At 39.4% G+C, this 21614-nt stretch overlaps 2 protein-coding genes across 3 annotated transcripts in view; one reads left to right on the top strand and one right to left on the bottom strand.

The window, feature by feature from the left end:
• The window catches only part of IFT74 (intraflagellar transport 74), a gene marked incomplete at both ends in the record, with an annotated part of 40038 nt that extends 37528 nt beyond the window's left edge, over nt 1-2510 (bottom strand). The window contains 3 exons of the mRNA XM_082013106.1: nt 1313-1361; nt 1870-2005; nt 2394-2510. Of these exons, the coding sequence (XP_081869232.1) occupies nt 1313-1361; nt 1870-2005; nt 2394-2510 (302 nt within the window). The remainder of the gene's footprint in view (nt 1-1312; nt 1362-1869; nt 2006-2393) is intronic.
• A 1041-nt stretch (nt 2511-3551) lies between these two features.
• Nucleotides 3552-20736, top strand: PLAA (phospholipase A2 activating protein; the record flags this gene model as incomplete). 2 transcript variants are annotated; one of them, XM_082013568.1, is made up of 14 exons in its annotated part: nt 3552-3700; nt 4379-4572; nt 6859-6959; nt 7040-7160; nt 7504-7671; nt 8712-8847; nt 9307-9476; nt 10397-10554; nt 11498-11714; nt 12776-12844; nt 14434-14505; nt 15332-15433; nt 18462-18626; nt 20174-20736. In XM_082013568.1, the coding sequence occupies 14 exons, from the start codon at nt 3552-3554 to the stop codon at nt 20734-20736; spliced, it is 2385 nt and encodes a 794-aa protein (XP_081869694.1). The 2 variants fall into 2 exon arrangements, with proteins under 2 accessions (XP_081869694.1, XP_081869695.1); XM_082013569.1 differs by lacking the exon at nt 14434-14505 and having other exon boundaries at nt 12776-12849; nt 15337-15433.
• Nucleotides 20737-21614: the final 878 nt, after the last annotated feature.

The following is a 21614-nucleotide window of genomic DNA, read 5'->3' on the forward strand; positions in this document are numbered from 1 at the left end:
TTTAATTAGCCTTTTTGTCCCTGCTGGTGTAACAGATGTGAATTATTCTCAAATGGACAGGGAAAAAAAAATCATAGCACCATTTCACAGAATGTGGATATCATCCATATTTAAAATGACATCTTTTAGGACCAATTATTCAATACTACAGTATGACCAACAGACAAAGTAGCAGATGTAATACAGTTTCCACAAGGCCTTGCCTTTGTCGGTGTTAGCTCAATGTATAATCCAAGTAAACCACCTGAAATGGACACTAAAAAGTGCTTAGTTTGTGATGCTACTTCTTACAAATGGAGCTACGAGACCTATCACATGTTACACGTGGAAGCTCAAAATCACTGACCCTCCTTTTACTAGCACAGTGGGAGTGAATCACAGAATCACAGAATCACTAGGTTGGAAAGGACCTTTAAGATCATCAAGTCCAACCATTAATCCAGAACCACCATGTCCCCTAAACCATGTCCTGAAGTGCCACATCCACACGTTTTTTGAACACTTCCAGGGATGGCGACTCCACCACCTCCCTGGGCAGCCTGTTCCAATGCCTGACCACCCTCTCAGTGAAGAAATTTTTCCTAATATCCAATCTAAACCTCCCCTGGCACAACTTGAGGCCATTTCCTCTTGTCCTATCACTAGTTACTTGGGAGAAGAGACCAACACCCTCATCGCCACAACCCCCTTTCAGGTAGTTGTAGAGAGTGATAAGGTCTCCCCTCAGCCTCCTCTTCTCCAGACTAAACAACCCCAGTTCCCTCAGCCGCTCCTCATAAGACATGTGCTCCAGACCCCTCACCAGCTTCGTTGCCCTTCTCTGGACACGCTCCAGCACCTCAGCATCCTTCTTGTAGTGAGGGGCCCAAAACTGAACACAGTATTCAAGGTGCGGCCTCACCAGTGCCGAGTACAGGGGCACAATCACTTCCTTACTCCTGCTGGCCACACTATTCCTGATACAGGCCAGGACGCTGTTGGCCTTCTTGGCCACCTGGGCACACTGCCGGCTCATATTCAGCCGGCTGTCAACCAGCACCCCCAGGTCCCTTTCCGCCGGGCTGCTCTCCAGAATTTAACTTAGCAAGCCTAATAACAAAATGTCAAAGGAATCTACTTGTACCTGGACATAAGCATAAAATTCCTTTCCTCCTACAAACTATATGCAAAATGACCTTACCTCTTATAACAAGATAGACTTCATTTTAAGTGAACACCACTTATCCCATGCTACCGTTAAGCACAACAAACGTCATGTCAGAAAGGGAATAGAGCATTAAACCTTCTGCAGTTTGAATGTGTTAAGGCATACCTCAGCAGTCCAAGGTAGTATGTTTTATCCATTATCTGTCTCTGAGGACCTGGCAAAGGAGAATAAGATGACATTTTGCTGGAAAACCACTAATTTTGATGAACTGGAAATTATGAAAGCAATTTGCAGAATTTGCAGACAGAGAACTGCCATATCGCTGTTCTTAATTAGATTTTACCTCATGAAAACAAGCAAAGGCAGAAATTAATTTTAGACTGTTGTGAAGATAAAAATTACTTTTTCAGCTATAAGAATAGTTACTATACAACAAAGTATTTTAATTATATGTCAGTGATGGAAGAAGACACAATTTATCTTGTTCTATTCTTTTTAACAATTTTTAAATACAACTCAGGCACAGAAAAGCCTTTGTCTTCTCTGACTGCCAAAAGTAAAGAAAATAAAAGAGGGATGCTTTAATCTTCCTTTCCTTTCTCCTACTCCTGTTAATCATGACTCTGCAATTTATACAGCAGTGCAATGTTTTCCTTTAAAAAACTAAATATTTCTTTAAAGCTCTTGCTGACACCTTGATAGCTATTTTCAGTAAAAAATACCTTTCATTGCAGTTTTCATGCCACTTAATCCCTGCTGAGTCACTGGACGGTCTGTAACTTTAATCTGAGATGACAAGACTCCTCCAGCAGTCAAAGAACCACCACGAGAACCGGGTCTTGATGTACTAGGAGGCATCTATAAAAAGCAACAAAACAGAAACCTCACAACTCTGAATTATGAATTTATTATACTTACACAATTGCCAAAGCAATTTAAAAACTTATTAGTCTCTATGCTGTTCCTATAAGAATCTTTTAGCATTTCCATCTCTTCAGGTAAACAAATATTCAGTCAAACATCCGCTGCAGAAGGGTAAGAGATTACCTTTGAGCAGCTGTTCATTGTTCCATCTGTCTGCAACGTTAATGCTATTAAGGTCTCCCAGGCGAACTCTTGATGCAAGACCTCTTTGATCCCTTTCAGTCAAAATTCAAAATAAAACTCTCTACAAAATTAATTAAAATCTTAAAATTCTTCCCAAGAAACTATCACTCCAGTCATGGTACTAAATTTTTTAACATACCCCTGTTCCTATTCTGGTTGATGATGGTGCTCTTGATGAAGAGGTAGGCCTTGCAGTCAGCCCTATTCCTGCTCTTGATGAAGGACGTGCTATTGGAGGTCTGTGACTGCTGGCCATATTTGTTCCCTTTCGAACTTCTCCCTGTAAAGAATGATAGAAATAGTCCTTTAATTTGCAGAAGCTCTTTAAAACTGCCAGAGATCAACTCTTTAAAGCTTAATTCTTCCCCCTATTAAAAGTTTAGTTTTCTTTAAAAATCTGCAAAGCACTTCCTTACTGGAAAAGTACGTGCCAGAGCCAGAGCTCAGGACGGACCACGGAAGGTCCATCAGTAAGGCGGGGCAGCAGTCCCTCTTCAGTGCTTAGTCAGTCCTCATCTTATATTGGTAAACAGGTAACTCCTGCTAATTCTTGTGGCATTTACTGTTTCAGCACCTGCTCACAGAATTCACGTCTCTCATGAAACAAACGGCAAGTGAGCAGCTGTTCTAAGTACCCGTTTGGGTTATAGGGAGACGGTCCTCCAGGCATCACCAGTCGCCAGCGTAACCCAGACTGCGCTACCCCTGACGAACCCCGGTAGCTTGAGGAGGTGATACTGTTGGCCACGGCCCAAACCATCAGGAAGTACCGTCACTCCGGGGCGATAAAAACCCGCCCCGGCGCCGGGGAGGCGCGGAGGTCCCAGCACCAACGGCCCCAAAGCACCAACGGCCCCAACAGAACCGCGAAGCCCCGTGGAGCCGCGGACCAGCGCGGATGCTGCTTGCCGAGCGGCAGCAGCCCCCTTCTCTCACCGGCTCCCAGGCAGCCACGAAGCCTCCGCGGACAACGCAGCCGGTATCACAGCAACCACCCAACTAAACGGCACATCGCCTGGCTATCGCGAGATACGGAAATCTCTTTCCTGGAGCCAAGGGACTGGCATTGCCCGTGCCCGCGGGCACTACATCTCCCAGAGTGCTTCGCGGGGAAGTGCGGCTGCTCTGCCCCAGCTCTGGGGCGCAGGGCCTGCCGGGACACGGAGTCTCACCGCCCCACCGTGACGTGCGCAAGTGACTTCTCTTCCGGCGCGGCGCTTGTCAGTTTCCGGTAGCGGCGGCGGTAGCGGCGGCGGTGTTAAGTTGCTGTGTCAGGACACCTCGGCGGCTTCCCGCCATGGCGGGCGAGGGCGGCGCGTACCGGCTTCGCTGCTCCCTGGTGGGACACGGGCAGGACGTGCGGGGCCTGACCCGCGGCCTTTTCCCCCAGGGCGGTTTCGTGTCCGTCTCCCGGGACCGAACGGCGCGGCTCTGGGCTCCTGACAGGTGAGTGCCGGGCTGAGGCCCTCGTCGGCAGAGCCGCCGGCGCTGGGCGGGCCTGGGCCGCCGCTGCGGGTTGCGCTTTGCGGGAGGAAGGGCGCGGAGGTGTAGCCGTGGGGCTCCGCCCGTGCCCCGCCGGCTTCGTCCCCGCGGCCCTGTCCTCTCTTGAGACTGGGTCATGGTGAGTTGTGTGCTGCTTGAATCAGTTATAATCTATTTAACTGTTAATCTCTACAATGCTCCTCATTAAGAGCCAGTGAATAAATTTGGTAGGCAGTGAACTTTCTTCGTTTATGTGCCCTGTTATTTTAGGGTGTATTGGGATACATATTTGAGTTTTGAGACAGCAAAAGACTTCATAAAGGCAAACTGTAACTACCGCTGATCAAGTGTGGCGTAGTGTTTGCCAGTGAGAAGGAAAACCAAAAATAAGTCCTTCCAGGTCTACTATTACTGAAAAATATGTGGAAGCTTTAAATGTTGCTTACTGGGTTGGAATGCTGGGATATAATTTTTTTCTCTTAAATTTTTCACTGTTTCTAGGTTATCCATAGTATTTATTCAGAACAATGCAAGCACGGTTATTAATTCAAGTGTTGGAGTAGAAAACACCTGTTGTAATTCAATGCTTCAAATAAGTACTGTTTCTGTCATGACTCTGAACTAATTATCATACATGTTTAGTCTTAACAGGGGTTTTACTGAAATGCACTGTATGAGTGGCCACTCAAATTTTGTATCTTGTGTGTGCATCATACCTCCAAGTGACCTCTATCCTCGTGGGCTGATTGCAACTGGTGGCAATGATCATAATATTTGCATTTTCACAGTTGACAACACGGCTCCCCTTTATGTCCTTAAGGGTCATAAGAACACAGGTATGTAGTCATTTTATTTTGGAGTTTGTTGCATAAAAGTTAACGTCATTTGTTAGGGAGGAAACTAAGGTGAAGTTATAAAACTCAATTTTGACTACTTCGGTATTTAATGTAGCAAACTATTTACTTATGGCCTCTACAAATAGGATTTTATAATCTTGGTTTGTGCAGGGACTGTTCATTGCAAGGACTTTGTTGTGGTTTAACTCCAGCTGGCAACCAAGTCCCACCCAGCTGGTTGCTCTCTCCCCACAGTGGGATGGGGAGAGAATTGGAAGGTAAAAGTGAGAAAACTCGTGGGTTGAGATAAAGACAGTTAAATAGGTAAAGCAAAACAAGGAATTCATTTACCACTTCCTACCAGCAGGCAGGTGTTCAGCCATCTGCAGGAAAACAGGGCTCCATCAAGCATAACAGTTACCTGGGGAGACAAACGCCATCACTACGAACAGCCTCTCTTCCTCCTCCTTCCCCCAGCTTTATATATACCAAGCATGATGTCATATGGTGTGGAATATGGTCAGTTGGGGGCAGCTGTTCCAGCTGTGTCCGCTGCCAACTTCTTGTGCACCCCCAGCCTGCTTGCTGGTGGGGTGGTGTGAGAAACAGAAAAGACCTTGGCTCTAAGAACTGTTCAGCCATAACAAAAATGTTCCTGTGTTATCAACACTGTTTTCAGCAAAAATCCAAAACATAGCCCTGTACAAGCTACTATGAAGAAAATTATCCCAACCAAAACCAGCACAGACTTCGAAGTTTACACTGATGAATGCTTGAGCTTTTACTCTATATGTGAGCATACAGCAATTTACAGAATGATGACTCTTTTGCCAAGAGTTGCATTTTTAAGAAGCAGTTAATTTAGTTCTCAATGTATCAGGCTTAATTTTTATGTCAAAGTTGATAGAATTAGAGAAAGTCAGCTTCCTAAATAAACAAGCTTTCACTGCCAATTTTGCAACCTAGATGGGGATCTAATATTAAATGGAGCTTTAAATACATTGTAAAGACTAAAATCTCACTGCAGAAATTCCATCTCTCTTGACTCAGGTTAGTGCAACATGTGACAAACCAACTTTATATTTTTTCTTGAGATATATAACAAGAGTCACCAACTTTCATATTAATATACTAAGTTTTTCTTTTTGTGATCGGATGTAGTATTTAATAGATCTTTGAACAGTCTAATCATGTAATTATAGGATGTCAAAAATAAATATTTCAAGTCTTGGAGATTTTGGGACTTTAACTGTGTTTAAAAATGGTTGTGGAGAGCAGTTTGAAAATACCCTGGACTGCTAAACAGCGCCTAAAATTTATTTTTGTGTTATAAACCTCTTGGCTTTCTCTGAGAACGAAAGAAAATGCCGATGTGTAAGGAGGCATGGAATAGCATATGTACTTTACGAGAAACCTAGGATGGATATAGTTAAAGTAACATGTGACATGCTCCCTCCAGAGGTCTTAAAAAGGGATGAGGTGTTCTAGACAAGTTATAGATTCCCCTACAAAAAAGGTATTTGTAGAAAGTTTTGCAGTAATGTAAAACATTAAAAGAAGTAAAATCAAATTAATTGTAAAATCTGTTCTAAAGGAGAAAGAGTAGGACATGACAAGTGATAGGGCTAAATACTGTCCAGTTCTCACTGTGGAGTCAAAAGCAAGAAATGTGAAGCCATACTTTCCTTTTATGAACTATTAGATGGACAGTTTATGACTTCGCTCTTTTTGTAAACTTATTAGTAAACCTTATTAGCACTGTGTGTCTTCAGTTTTATACCTGTGTATTATGGGAGCATTTTCAGATTATCTTCTTGCTAAATCTTTAAATGTCATCACAATTCCGTGATAGTAGTTTGCCTTCCAAGAAGGTGAGCTAAATATTTTTTACACAGAATCTTGCTTCTTGAGGACATAAATTAATAAATGTTGATGAAATCTTGGCTTTCTTTGTAACCTTGAAACTAAACCTTTTGCATTAATTCTGTGTCTTGACTAGTTATCTAACCTGCTTGTCAGCATATTCTGGTCTGAGGAGAAGAGATCTAGGACTAAAAGAAATTTTAAAATGTGAATAGCAAAAAGATGTGAAATTTTGTAATCTAAAGCAAAGAGAATTTCAAGCAGCTCCTTTCTAGGTTGCAGTGCAACTACAGTTCCACTTAGTTCTTCCTCAAACTCCTCAACACTGAATATGCTACTAATACCAAGTAAATCTCCTTGAACAAATCTTGATTGGTGGCAATGTAGGAAACTTGCCAGTGCTGATTTGAACGTTCATTCCAGTTTGCAGCCTTTCATCTGGGAAATTCGGCACATTACTAAGTGGATCATGGGATACAACAGCCAAGGTCTGGCTGAATGACAGATGCATGATGACATTACAGGTATGAAGTTCCTCCGCATGAATACAAAATATGCACTCTGAATTTGATTGTGACAAGTCTAACAATGTTGGTTTTTGCAGGGTCACACAGCTGCAATATGGGCAGTGAAAATTCTGCCTGAACAGGGATTAATGTTGACTGGCTCAGCTGACAAAACTATTAAACTGTGGAAAGCAGGCAGATGTGGAAGAACATTCACTGGTAAATGTTGCTGCGGTTTAGTTTTTTCTTTGTGTTAAAAGAGCACATGACCCTGATGAAATCAAAACCTCACAAAACCATAGATAAATTGAACAATTCTTGGGCAGGTTTTTTAAAGACTCTCAAGTTGTTTGCCCAGAAATCATGTCACTTTTAAAAGAATTAGTGGGGTTTTTTTTAGACAACAATGAGCAATGAATTGATTTTTTGTTTTGGTTTTTTTTTTAAACTGCTCCCGTATGAATATTGGTTTCTAGGATGTAGATGTAAGCTAAATAGAAATTGTATACTGCTGCTAATGGAAAGAAAAGGTGCATTAAAAGTTTTCCTTTGTTTTATAAAGGACATGAAGACTGTGTGAGAGGTCTAGCTATTCTGAATGAAATTGAATTCCTTTCCTGTGCTAATGATGCTAGTGTTCGAAGATGGCAGATCTCTGGCGAGTGTCTGCAGGTGTATTATGGACATACAAATTACATATACAGCATCTCTGTCTTCCCTCAATGTAAAGGTAGGATTATTTTTGTGACTATTACCCAACATGCTTTCAAAACGAAATGGCAAGGTAAGCACTCTGTAGTTCTGTGGACCTACCACAACTAAAGAACTCGGGTAGCATTTAACCTACTTCTTTCCTTTAGTGTAAAGAACTAAAAAAAAAAAAAAATACTGTGATTGACTCCAAATCACACCTCCAGAGAATTGCTCTGGCAGTAGGTGAGATGAAAGGTCCTGGGTTAGGCCTAATTGGCAAACTAATTGGCAAAACTCATCTAGGTTGCTACCTGTATTTCAGCACTGTTGCAGAGTACTAAAATGGTAATGTGTGGCTGAGCAGTTTGAGATAATGTAAATCTAGATAATTCCATAGAAAGTTTTCAAAGTACATTATAAATAGTTTAGGTTAAGAATTTTGTGTTGGGCTTAATTGCATTTGTTTTCAGAGTTAGAGGTTTAGAGGTTCAGAACTAACTGTTGCAGACAGTTGCGGAAGAAATACCAAGTCAGTGACCTTTGTGTGGTGTCTGGGACGCTTGCGCATTTGTTCCACAGGTAAAGTGCATGTATATTAGTGGATGTGTATGTTGTAAATCTCTTATTGCCTTAAAATTCCTCATTGAGGTATTTATAGACTTTTGACAGTGCTTTATGCGTGTTTCCTGAAAAAGCAGTTCTACCTTGCAAAAATCTGAATTAAAAACAAACACTATGCAATAGAGTGTAAGATGAAACAGTGATGGTTACAAAATTGTTCAAAGTTCTTTGTTTAAACTCTTGAAAGGAGGAAGGAATCTTTTGTTTGTCTTGAGCATAATTTCATTCCCTGGCTGGCTGCTTAGGCCAAAATTTATGCACTTTTTTTTTAAGAAGACAGCTATATGGTGGCTTTCTTTTATCTCTCTTTTTGCAATTGAGAGATGTATTAAATTGTAGAAAGGTTCTTTTACTGGTCTAATTTGTAGACACCCAGTTGCAGAATGGCATCTAATATCACAGTACACTAAAAATACATTTTTAAACATTATTTTTTTTTATATTTTTTCTTTTCAGATTTTGTAACTACTGGAGAGGATAGATCTCTTAGAATCTGGAAACAAGGGGAATGTGCTCAAACAATCAGACTCCCAGCTCAGTCTGTATGGTGCTGCTGTGTGTTAGACAATGGTGACATCGTAGTTGGTGCAAGGTACCCAGGTTTTACTCTCAGTGTGCTTTTAGATCTAAATCCAAAAATGTTGATGAAATTGCAAGTATCACTTTGGATATCAGTTTCATCTATATTTAAAAATACAGCCATCAAAGTATGTGTGGATTACATTTAAACATGTGCTATACTTCATCCAAAAAGTCATTCTTTTATGTGAATCACAGAGGTAGAGTGAGTTTTTTGGGAATGTCATAAACTATGAATACCATGGACTTGCAAGTACTGTGTAAAGAACCCTTTTGATAGGCATATACTACCTTGATTTTAAAGTTATGCTACAGATAAGGTTACCTACTCTGGGTTTTTTTAGTATGAGAGCAAATCCCTTTCATAAAAATAATGATGGTTTCTCATGACATAGAAGTCACCGTTAGAATGTATGTAATCATTTTGATATTTAAGATAATATTTCTGTTTGGACGTTTTCTCCCCTTTCAGTGATGGAATTATAAGAGTGTTTACAGAGTCTTTGGAACGTACAGCAAGTGCTGAGGAGATTCAAGCTTTTGAAAATGAGCTTTCCCAAGCATCCATTGACCCTAAAACTGGTGATTTAGGAGATATTAATGCTGATGACCTTCCTGGAAGAGAACATCTTAAGGATCCTGGTAAGTTACTGTACTTTTCTCATGTTAGAGATGCCTCCAAATCTTGGTTCTGAACTACTGAAACTTTCAGTAGTTTCCAAAACTAAGGCTTTGATCACTTTATTAATAGAGTTGCTGAAGAAAACAGCTTAATTTTGCTCTACTATCCATTCATTAATTCTTTTGGTGGGAAGATTAGTTTAAATATTTTTTTTGTAGACTAAAATGGTAAAAAATATTTCTCTTATGAGATAATTTAGAAAAAAGGTAGAATGCTGCAGTGTGTTTGAGATGTTTTGGATCTGTTAGGCCAGCTGTGCCAATAGTATATAAGACAGTTATGTAATTTGCAAAAGGACATTTGTGGAATTTTTTTCCTAAAAGAAAAGTAGGTGCAAACTTTCTGCTTTAGCTTTCAGCTTGAAAAATACTTTGTCTTGACTGACTCAGTTAACACTTTCCAGGTACTCAGGAGATTACTGAGAATACAGTGGAAGCAGTGGTAGTTAAGATTACTCTTAAATAGACAGATACTTTTTCCCAAGGCGAAGTAACCAGTGACCTCAGCCCTTGGCTCTGATCAGCAAGTGGCATAAATCTTACAATCATTTGAAGCTTTCCATCTTGGTAGACCATGGGAGAGTATTACTTTTCTTGATTGTCATCTCCCTGGGAAAATGGTAAACTTTTGAAATACTTAAGGATTGCTTTTGCAACTTAGTCTGATGGCAGATACCATTACTGAAATTGTAAAATGCTGTTGTCAAGATTTCTGCTATTCTTGTGACATGTAGTATCTAGTTACTTTCTGTGCTGTGACTTTAAATGTTGATAAACTATCTCTTAATCTTTAAATTTGAGCACTATTTGAAGACTTTTTTCTCTCCTAAATAAATCATGTTCTTGAATTTGTTCAAACTCTTAAACGCTCCTGTCTACAGGAACAAGAGATGGACAGACACGGCTTATTAAAGATAATGGGAAAGTAGAAGCATATCAGTGGAGTGTTAGTGAAGGAAGATGGATAAAGATCGGTGATGTCGTTGGTTCTTCTGGAGCCACGCAACAAACTTCTGGAAAGGTTTTGTTTGAAGGAAAGGTATAAGCAAACTTTAATTGGTTTTATTCCTTCCCAAGTAAAATGCTTAATTTTTTATTAAAAATTTGTTCCAGTCTTTGCTTAAATAAAATATAATTGAGAAAATAGGTATTTGTTGGTACTGTTTTGCCTTCTTTGATCTATTAAAACTCAGAGGTAGAAGTATAGATAAGTACTACTCGCTTTATTACTTTTAAAACACATTTTGATAACAAGCAAGCCAATGGAGACAAATTATTTTGCAAAAGGGTAAACTATAAGTAGAGAAATTATCAAGTTTGTAGTAGTTATTGCTAATACCCTGAAAAGTTAGCTTTAACTTCCTTTCAAAGGAGGTGTACTGTACAGTTTGTAATGCAAGGCTTACCTAAATATTAGGTACCAGTCCTTCTGTACTCCTTTTCTATAGTAACTTTTGAAACTAAAGACAGATAAGTTGAAAAATGTTTCCTTTACTGAAATACACACAGAAAAGTCTGTCTAGTGCCACCACAGAAGGAACGCCTTTGAGATACTAATTTTCTCTCCCAAATGGTTTAAAGAATCCTTAGGAATTTGTTGGTTTTGACTATTAGAAGTCTGCTTTTAAGACTGAAGTTTTTTGAGGCATCTGACTGTCTTGCAGCTTTGCAGGCAGCCAGAGCTGTCCATGAGAGTCACCTGATGCATCTGTTTGTTTTGTAATATATCTGCAGACACATTATCATGGTATGTTGTTCTAGCCTGCTCTTCTTGAGACAGAGAATTCTGGAAAACATGGAGTATGGTTTAAGTCTTTTTTACTTGCAGCCTGTGTAGGCAAGTATTATTGATACAGTCTGTCAGTAGCAGTATTAAAGTTTTTAGGCTTAGCCCAGGACCTTTATTATATGCATTTGACACATCCTTATGTGAAAAGTGCTGACAAACCTCTAATTTGTTTTTATTTTTATTTTGCTTAAAGGAGTACGACTACGTTTTCACTATTGATGTAAATGAAAGCGGGCCTTCCTACAAACTGCCATATAACATCACTGATGATCCTTGGCTGACTGCATACAACTTCCTGCAAAAGAATGATCTAAATCCTATGTTTCTGGATCAGGTGGCCAAGTTTATTATGGATAACACTAAGGGGCAAACACTGAGTACAAGTGCTCAATTTTCAGATCCATTTACAGGTAAAATTTTTAGATTTAAATGATTATGTCAGTTGCCCCCAGTTTTGGGTCATCAGCAAACTCGCTGAGGTTGCACCCTGACCCATCTTCCAGATCATTAATGAAGATGTTGAACAGGACTGGATGCAGGACTGACCTCTGGGGTACACCACCAGTGACTGGCCTCCAACTAGATGTTATGCCACTGATCACCACCCTCTGGGCCTGGCTGTTCAGTCAGTTTTCAATCCACCTCTCTGCTCAGGCAGACTTCAGTGTCATAGCTCCTGCACTTCCTGTACAGGACTCTCATGTCCTCAAATGATTGAGGGCAAGGCTCAGATAGATCTGACAAGAAAAATATGAAAACTTGACAAATTCCTGAAGTATTTGTCAGAACAAATCTTCAACAAAATTTTCATCAGGCCATTTGTATATTTCAGTGTAGTCTTTTTTTTCCAGTGGGAAAAAAATTCACTTTTCATATTAAGCTAAGAGATGGCCATGTGCTGTTAAGGCAATTAACAAAATACAAAAACTTAGCTAGAGAATGAACTGAAGCTGAGTGAAATACATTAATTCTTTTTCAGGCAGGAAAAAGAACTCATAAGCTCAACCATGTTAATCATATCCTGCTTATCACATTTACAAAATAAAACACTCTTATTTCAACTAGTTTCACAAAGGTGAAGTTAGGAAGAAAATGTCAATAAAATAATTGAGCCAGATCTTTTCCTTGCAGTGAACTAGAAATGAGAATACACACTAATTGTGTTCAGATATAACTTGAGGAGCTGCAGTCATCTGAACTTAAGCACATACTTTTGATTTGGCTGTGTCCAAATGTGTAATGCATATGCCCCAGAAAATAAATTTCAGACCCTCAAATAATTAGGAAGAATTTGTTTAGCATCAGGGGACTTTTGGGTGGATAGGATCAGATTTCTTGTAACGCCACAGTAAACAATAAGACATATTTGATGATTGGCTTTATTTTTGAGCTGCTTCTGTCTGAAGAGTATTGACTTTTTAATAACACCAAGCTGTGTGTAGTAGTCATTGCTTTTTTACTGTTTCACTAGGTGCTGGACGTTATGTTCCAGGTTCTTCATGTGGATCAAGCACAGTACCTGCAGCAGACCCATTTACAGGTAATGTAAAATTCATAATCTGTCTTGCTAGCATTTAAGATGTGTACTTGTGATGTCAGTTGCATTCAGTGTTTGTCTCCAGACCACTGTTTCTTGCAGTTCTCCATTTGGGGCAGTAGTGTGGGACATACTGACAAGGTGGACTCTGCCACTGTCAAAACATGTCCAGGTCTGTTTAGTAGAGGAGAGCCCTCTGCTGCCTGGTCTACCTCATGTCACTCTACAGCAGAGGAGTAAGGTCTTTAAACCTTATATTTTGTCAAATTCCTACATGCATGGCCAACACAAGAATGGGTATACTCATAGAACTAGTTTTTTTCTTTGTCCTTATTATTTCTTATTACATGACACTTACTGGTGTCTTCCACCCTGAGTTTTAGATTCTAACTCTCTCTGGCATAGCTAGTTTAAAGTCCTCCTCACTAGTTTAGCAACGCTTACAAAGACATTCCAGCCTTGCTTTTTCAAACTATCCCCTCCCTGATCAGTAGTTCTCGCCTCTCAAAGATGGTCCTGTAGTCAATAGATGCCGAAGTCCTGCCTGCAAAACCATCCATGCAGTGAATTACTGACCCACTTGATGAGTCTGTTTCTACTCAAGTGTTTTTGGCTTTGCTGGCAGCATCAAAGAAACACCACCTGGGCCCTTCATGTTTGCCCCCCGAGCTCTCTAATCACTCTTGATACTCTCCAGGACTTCCTTGGCAGTATCATTGATGCCCGTGTGGAAGAGTAGCAGGGTAATAGTCTGAAGTACAGGCAAGCCTTGGCAGTCTCTCTGCAGCATCCTGGCCCCCAGCAGATATCAACCTCACAAGATACCGGGTCATGTCAGTAGCTGGGTGCCTCCATACCCTGCAGGAGGAAGCCTCCCATCACTGCTGCCTTGCCTTTCCCCTTTTTGCAGATGTGAGGTGCAGTATCAGCTGGCTCTGATGCATCCTCTGAGTGTTTGTCCTCACCAGTGCCAGGGCACTGTGGGTGTTCTGCAGTTGCAGATCTACAGGTGGAGCAGAAGTGTTCATGCTGTTGCCAAAAGCCACAGCCTTCATCCTTCCCCATCTTGACAGTCTTTCTCTGTTCCTGTTCTACTGTGGTCTCCAGCTGTTTCTTTTCCCTTGCTTTGTGTGGCTAAGGCTGTGGTCTCCACAGATGCAAAGACCCTGAAGTTCCTTCATCTGAGGCTTCAGTGCCACAGAGCCCATCTCCTACAGGGGAGACCACTGCTGGGCCCAGGCACAGAGAGAGCCCAGGCCTGGGCAGTGGTGCCTTACGCCTGGAGCTTGTCATAGATAAGGTGTCTGCTGTGCTGAGGGCCTTTGCACCAGTGGGTGCCAGAAACCATGGCAGAATGTCTCCCAACTGTGGGTCACTTAGCTTGCGAATGCCGTCACCACCAGCCCCACCCTCACACATAGGCATAGATTTAATCCTTAAATTTCAGGAAGTGTTGAAGACTTCTTTTTAATTCCTTTAGTGCAAAATAATAGTGATGTTTCAAACCTAGTAAGTAAATACAGGTATACATTACCTCTTTACCAGAGATGGTGTTTAAAAAGCCTCCTTTTGTTTAAATTGTCTCCTTTCAGGTGCTGGTCGCTATGTTCCTGGTTCAGCATCAAATGCAGTAGCTCCAGTGGGTGGGTTTGATCCATATACAGGTAAGAGATGATGCCTGCTGATGAAAAGCATCCCTGATCTTTTGCTTTGATTCTTCCTTTGACATGGATTCTATATTGATGAAAATTTATACTTAATTAAAAATAATGAGCAGATTGAAGCTGCTTATGCTCTGGAAACTAATCAGAAAAATAGTGATAGCAGAGCCTTCCTTTACACGCCTGAATCATTAAAATATGATCGTAATCTGTTTTTGAGAAGACTTTTGGTTTCATACTAGTTATGTTGTTGATCAAAGACATTGATGCATGCAGTTAATGGTAATTATACAATATCAGCCACTAATTCACCTGTGATTCTAGGAAATCATTATAGGCCATGATTAAAGCTTTTTATTATTTTTCTAAAGAGATTTCAGGCTGCTATTGCACGTGACATAACTTGATCATATCTGCAGATCTTCCAATATGTAAAAACTTCGAAAATTGTAAAAATAATCAAAAGATAATATTTCAGGGGCAGGAGGGATCTTTGTTCTAAAATGATCCTTGCCATTTTCAAGTCTTAACTGCAATACCCATTCTGATGAATGACTGTGTATTCATGTAATTCAGAAATCACTATTAATGATTTACACTTGTATAGTAAATTTTTACATGGGAGCAGAACAGTTTGTGAAGGTATTGCTTTACGCATTAACCTTTACATGTTAAAATAATGTAAGGAATGACAGCTATTTGCATAGGCATTCAATTTTTTTCAAGATATTTTCTAAGTAATGTTCAGCAGGAAAGACTTCTGGTAGGATGTTGTTCTATGTCAGTCACTTTGGTACACTGTTGAACTTTTCGTATTTCTTTTATGTAGGAAAGGGTGCCTACCAATCAGCTGCAGCTAAAGGTGAAAATATTTATTTTCCAAAGAAAGATGCTGTCACCTTTGATCAGGCCAACCCTACGCAGATACTGGGTCAGTGCTTTAATTTCAAGGACGGTTTTATTTTTTGTCTGTTTGAAATAACTTCACTTTTGATCTTATAAAGCTAAATGATTTCCCATAACTTTCCTACTGTTTCTTGGTTTTGACCTTTCAAAATTGTATTTGTCACTTTAATGGTGCATGTATTTGAAGGCTGAGGGGTATGTGTAAATTTCATAAGAATTCCATCTAATACAGGATATCCTTTTCTTTCTTCCCCTCGGCTTATATGTGCTGTTGTTTGGCATCTTTTTATCAAGCTGGTACATTTGTATACTGTACTTTTTTCATTTAGCTGCTGGGTATGCAGGTCATGCGCAGTCCCTTTCTGATTTTGCTTATGGAAGTTTAGTTCACCAGACAGCCATACAATGTAATCTACGAAGCTTTAAGGCATTCTGCCATTTCACAGGTTGCAGTGGTTACTGCTATATTTAAGCAGAACACTCTGCGTAACAGAAAAAGAAAATGGTGTACAATATTTAGTAATGAGTAACACTTTTCGTAAATGTGTATATTGGCTTGTTTTTCCCTTCTCTTTTCCCATGCTTCATTCCTATTTACTATCTCTTCCTCTGTTTTCTGTGACTATTCCGCAGAATCTCTACCCTACTTGTCACCAGTTTATTTCACTGGTGAAATTTATATTTATAAATATAAACATATATTTATGTTCCTGTAGAGTGCCTTAGTACACTTAAGGGTTTTGTAAAACTAGTTTGTATTCAGAAGGTACCTGCCTTGAAGATCTCCAAATTAAAATTCTCTCACTTCCTTCCCTCCCCTTTATATATAGAGCTTGAAAATGTTGTTGTTTTCTAGATAGTCTGATGAGAAAACTCCATTTTTAGAAAAAGTAAACCTTTACCTCTACCCCACTTCTTGAAAAGGGAAAGTTCTTGGCCTTACTGTCATGGAATCATGGAATGATTTGGGTTGGAAGGGACTTTTAAAGATGATCTAGTCCAAACCTCCTGCCATCAGCAGGGACATCTTTCACAGCTTGCTGAAAACCCCATCCAGTCTGACCTCAAACACTTCCAGGGACAGGGCATCCACAACTTCTCTGGGCAACCTGTTCCAGTGTCTGTTCAGTTTAAAACTGTTACTCCTTGTCTTGTCACTACAGGCGCTGCGAAAACTGCCTCCATCTTTCTCATAAGCCTCCTTTAAGTACTGGAAGGCTGCAGTAAGGTCTCCCCAGAGTCCGCTCTTCTCCAGGCTCAACAACCCCAACTCTTGCAGCCTATCCTCACAGCAGAGCTGTTCCATCCCTCTGATCGTTTTGGTGTCCTCCTCTGGACCCTCTCCAACAGGTCCATGTCTTCCCTGTGCTGAGGGCTCCAGAGCTGGATGCAGGATTCCAGGTGGGGTCTTACCAGACTGGAGGGGCAGAATCCCCTCCCTCGCCCTGCTGGCCCTGCTGCTTTGGATGCAGCCCAGGATAGAGCTGGCCTTCTCGACTGCAAGTGCATATAGCTGGCTCACTTCCAGTTGTTAATCCACCAGTATCCCCAAGTCCTTCTCTTCAAGGCTGCTGTCAATCCATTTACAGCCCAGTGTCTACTAAACTGTGGATTGCCCCAACCCAGGTGCAGGACCCTTGCACTTTGCCTTGTTAAACTTTGTGAGGTTCACATGGGTCCACTTCTCAAGTCTCTCAAGGTCTGTCTAGGACCCTGTGGGGTGTTCTGTCTGCAGTATTGCTCTTCTACATATTGTTCAGCCTTCATTTTCTGTTTAAAAATATCAGTCAGTCTTCAGTCAGCCTCATCCTTTTTCTCTGAATTTACTTGTGCTCTCGTATTTGTTCAGGGGGAAGATAAAGGATTCACAAACTAGGGATTTTTTTTTTTTCTGGAGGCTGTTGCTAATAAATAGATGTAGCCTCCTCTTAGTTTTGCACAGACTTTACAATAAAATTTTGTCTAGAACTTCTTCTAGAAGTTCTTCTTCTAGAAGAAGAGGTGGAATGGCAAGAATCGCTGACTTTCATTCTGCTATATTATAGCAAATCATATATGAAGTATATATATGTATTATATTAATTGTATATATAATATATTATTATATATAGTATTATATAGAAACCATATATAAGTATAAAAACTTTTACTTAGTCTTAAAGACATACTGCATCAGTTTATTTTTGTCCAATATTCTTGAAGGATAACCATATTAGCCACAGTGGCTAATAGCCATTAGTGGGTTGTTTGGTTTGTTTTTTGAAGCTTAGAATCTGAAAACTAGGTTTACTGAGTTTCCTGCAGTTTCGTAACAGTGCATGGCTAAATACACTTAAATACTATGGCTGGACTGGTAGATTTAATAGCTGTATAGTTTTGTTTGGGTTTTTTTCCCATAAGTTGATTTTTGTGCATACTGTAAAACTTATAAGGGTGTCCAAATGTAATGCTGCCTCCTTATGTGTTTATTGACATGGCCCTCATCAATTCTGGTAGAACCATGATCGGCAGGTGCTTAATTCTAGATTCATTTTAAGCAAAATGCTGTACATTAAAATAATTTTTCTAATACTTTGATTTTTAAATTATGTTGAAATTTGAATATAGGATATGGTGCAATTATATTTTGCTTATAGCGCTTGAGTAAAAACACAAAAACTATGACCACACTAAGAACATGTAGTTTCTTTATTGTTTCTACTACCTAATACTAGAAAAGAGCAAAAAAGGAATCCTATTTCAATTACAAAACTAATGGTCTTGTGATTCTTTTCTGCATTTTTGCCTGTATGTAGGCTAAGATGTGAATTCTGAATCTTTGTGCTGCAGTATTAGAGGGGGCTTAATAGTAACAATCATTGTGATGACTAAAAACTTAAAATTAGAAAATGATGAAACTGGGAAGAGTAATGTTTAAAAAAACCTAAAAAAACCCAAACCAATTAGAATAGTCATAACTTGTTTGTAAAGTGCTGTTGCGGTATTTGATTCAAGATCTGGATTACGTGAAGTTCTAATGTCAGAAAGCCATGCCTCTTCTATTGGTTTTACAGGCAAATTAAAGGAACTTAATGGCAGTGCGGATGAAGAACATAAACTTACAGAAGATGACTTGATAATCCTAGAAAAGCTATTGTCTGCAACATGCAACACCTCTGCAGAAACACCTACAGCACAGCAACTTCAGACTTTATGGAGAGCAGTTAACTGGCCAGAAGGTAAGACACTTGCAATTATTTTTTGTACTGTCATCTCATCGATACTTTACCATGAACCAAGTATCTTGTTATGCTGGCTGTTAGAGTCTGTCCCAAACAGTTTATAACCCAAGTAGAAACCAGAAGATGATAAACTGATGATAATAGCACCAATCAGTAGCAGGAGCAGTGGCATGGATTGCAGAATTGGTACTTGGTTGTCAGGCTTTGTTGTTGGCACAAACAGAAAGTTGATATAAACATCAGTCATGGTTATTTCATTAGCAGGAACATTCTCATGAAAGAAGTGAGAGGCTTGTTTGGAAATAGGACAAAGAGGTGTGAGGTTGGAGTCCTAAATTGTTATCAAATGAGAGATGAAACTATGGAGATAAATTCTTACAAAAAAATCACAAAAGTAGCTCCTGTTTAATATGGTAGAAAAGAAGTTACTGAAGGTACATTATGCGGTCAGAACTGCATTAGTGAAATGACATTCTGAATGAATGCAAGTGGAGGTGATGTAATTTCATTTGATAATGTATTGTTGTCAGCACTAATGGATTGGAAAGTCTATTTTGGTTGTTTTGCATATTCTGGAAAAAATGGTTACATTGCATATACAAATACTTAAACATGCAGTTAAAGGGAACTGCTTTCTTGAAATTGCAGCTAAAGATTTATTAATGAGAAGAATATTTCAGTATTAAAAATTAATGTTCATTATATAACATGAGTTAATAAAACTGTTTTGCACAGCTGGAAGCTGGTGGTGGCTAATGTCGTCATACCTTTCAGACCCTTTGTATTGTACAAAGCATTAATTCTTGAGATTCTGCATATCTGCAGGAAAAACTTCTCAATAACTAGCTAAGCATGTTCAGCTTTGATTTGGTTATATGCATGGGATATTAGTAGTAGACCCAAGGAGCCAGATATATTTGAAATTTGGGAAAGTTGGGGGGAACTACTGAACAAACTTTTAGTTCAGTTTCCTTACAGTGATTTTGATTTTGAGCTTATTTGAAAACTTTTTTTCTTTGCAAATTATGTCTGAGTTGACAACTTGTGTTGTCAGGTAGTCTGAATTTTTTAATTTTTCTTTCTATAAGCAGTTTTCTAGCCATACTAAACTGTAAGATATGGAGTGAAGATGAAGGGAGATGCTGGCTGTGTAGGGGTGCTCAGTCACTGAGAAGCTTTCAGAGGCTCTCTTGGATTAATTACCATACTTTGTGCTTGCCTTCAGTGTTATCAATCAGAACTTTGAGGAAACCTTTTAAGATGTTACTTTTTTTTTTTTTTTTTGCAAAGCACTATGTTTATCCTAAATTAAGGAGCATGGTTTTTTGTGATTAATTGAAGTGTTACTAGAATGCGTTTGTCAATACTTGTCTTTATGAATTTCAAACAAGCCGTGCTTTACGTGAATCTCTTTCTGCATGAAGCTGTTACTGTCTGTTCCCAAACCTAGATGTTTAAGAATGTGTATATCTGAAAGAAAGTCACCAGCACATTTGCACATAATGCCATATTAATACTGAAATATTTTTTGTTTTGTTTCTTAGATATTGTCTTTCCAGCCCTAGACATTCTTAGATTGTCTGTCAGGCATCCCACTGTGAATGAGAACTTCTGCAGTGAAAAGGATCACGTACAATTTATCATCCTCCTTAAATTTTTGAACCCTAAAGGAAAGCAAGCAAACCAGCTGTTGGCACTAAGAACTCTTTGCAATTGTTTTGTCAGCCAGGCAGGCCAGAAGCTTATGATGGAATGGAGGGATGAAATAATGACAAAAGCAATAGAAATGAAAGTGGGCAATAATAAGAACATCCACATTGCGCTTGCCACGCTGACATTGAACTATGCTGTATGTTTACTTAAAGACAGCAACGTTGAGGGCAAAGCTCAATGTTTATCAGTAATAAGCACAGTTATGGAAGTTGTTCAAGATCTTGAAGCCATTTTTAGACTGCTTGTGGCTCTTGGGACGCTGATTAGTGATGATAAAAATGCTGTGCAGTTAGCTAAGTCTCTTGGAGTTGACTCTCAAATAAAAAAGTATGCCTCTGTATCAGAACCAGCTAAAGTAAAGGAATGCTGTAGGTTTGTTCTTAATCTGCTATAATTGTTTTTCTTAGTGTTTGGGAGACACAGTGTATGCAGAAAGAAAGATGCTTTTATTCATATTTTATGACAGACTATAATTGAGAAAATATCGTGGACGAATTACACTCGATTTGTTGCAAGATACAGAGTAAATAAAACTTTTTACACTGTTTATCATTTGACTGCTTTTCTGAAGTCTATAGTGCACAAAATCTTTGCAAGAAGTCCTTCTAATGTATCTCAGGTCAAAATAGATCACTGAGAAGTCAAACCATCTTAGTACTTAAAGGTCATCTAGATAGAAATGTAGGAAATGGCTGTGATTCAGTGACTTGTCAACTCTGACATCCACCCCAACCACATTTCTGTGTTTCAGCACAATGAGTCTGTTTCTTGACCATGCTTTTTGTCAGCAGAAAAGGGACCCTGAGAACTGCTAAGTTCAATGGTGCTTTTCATGGGCTTATTATTTGGTTATTGGTTAATATTAAACCTTGACAAATATCCTGGTAAGGCATTTACTTAATTTTCCATGAGTGTTTTTTCCACTTCCTTTTTGAAACCTAGCTGTTTTATGGCTTTTACTGTTTTTAACCTAGAATTAGGTGACTTTTTGAGGGGTAGAATCTTTAACTGCCATACAAATGTTGTGCTTCACTGATAAATTAGTATCTTGTAGAAGTTCAAGCCATTTTACAAGCTACAAAAGCTTTTACATGACTCTTAATCACAGGAATATTCAACCAATTGATGGCAATTACTATAAACTATGCTGTAAAATATTAGGTGAATTAAAAAAGTCATCTTAGAGTGGGAGAGAAGTTTAGGTGCAGAGAATAGATTGAGCAGCAGATACTGAGAAGCTTCCTAAAGGTGGTCGATGCCCCAAAGCCTGTC

Source organism: Phaethon aethereus (assembly GCF_964289735.1).
Source record: "Phaethon aethereus genome assembly, chromosome: Z".
NCBI classification, from domain to species: Eukaryota; Metazoa; Chordata; class Aves; order Phaethontiformes; family Phaethontidae; genus Phaethon; species Phaethon aethereus.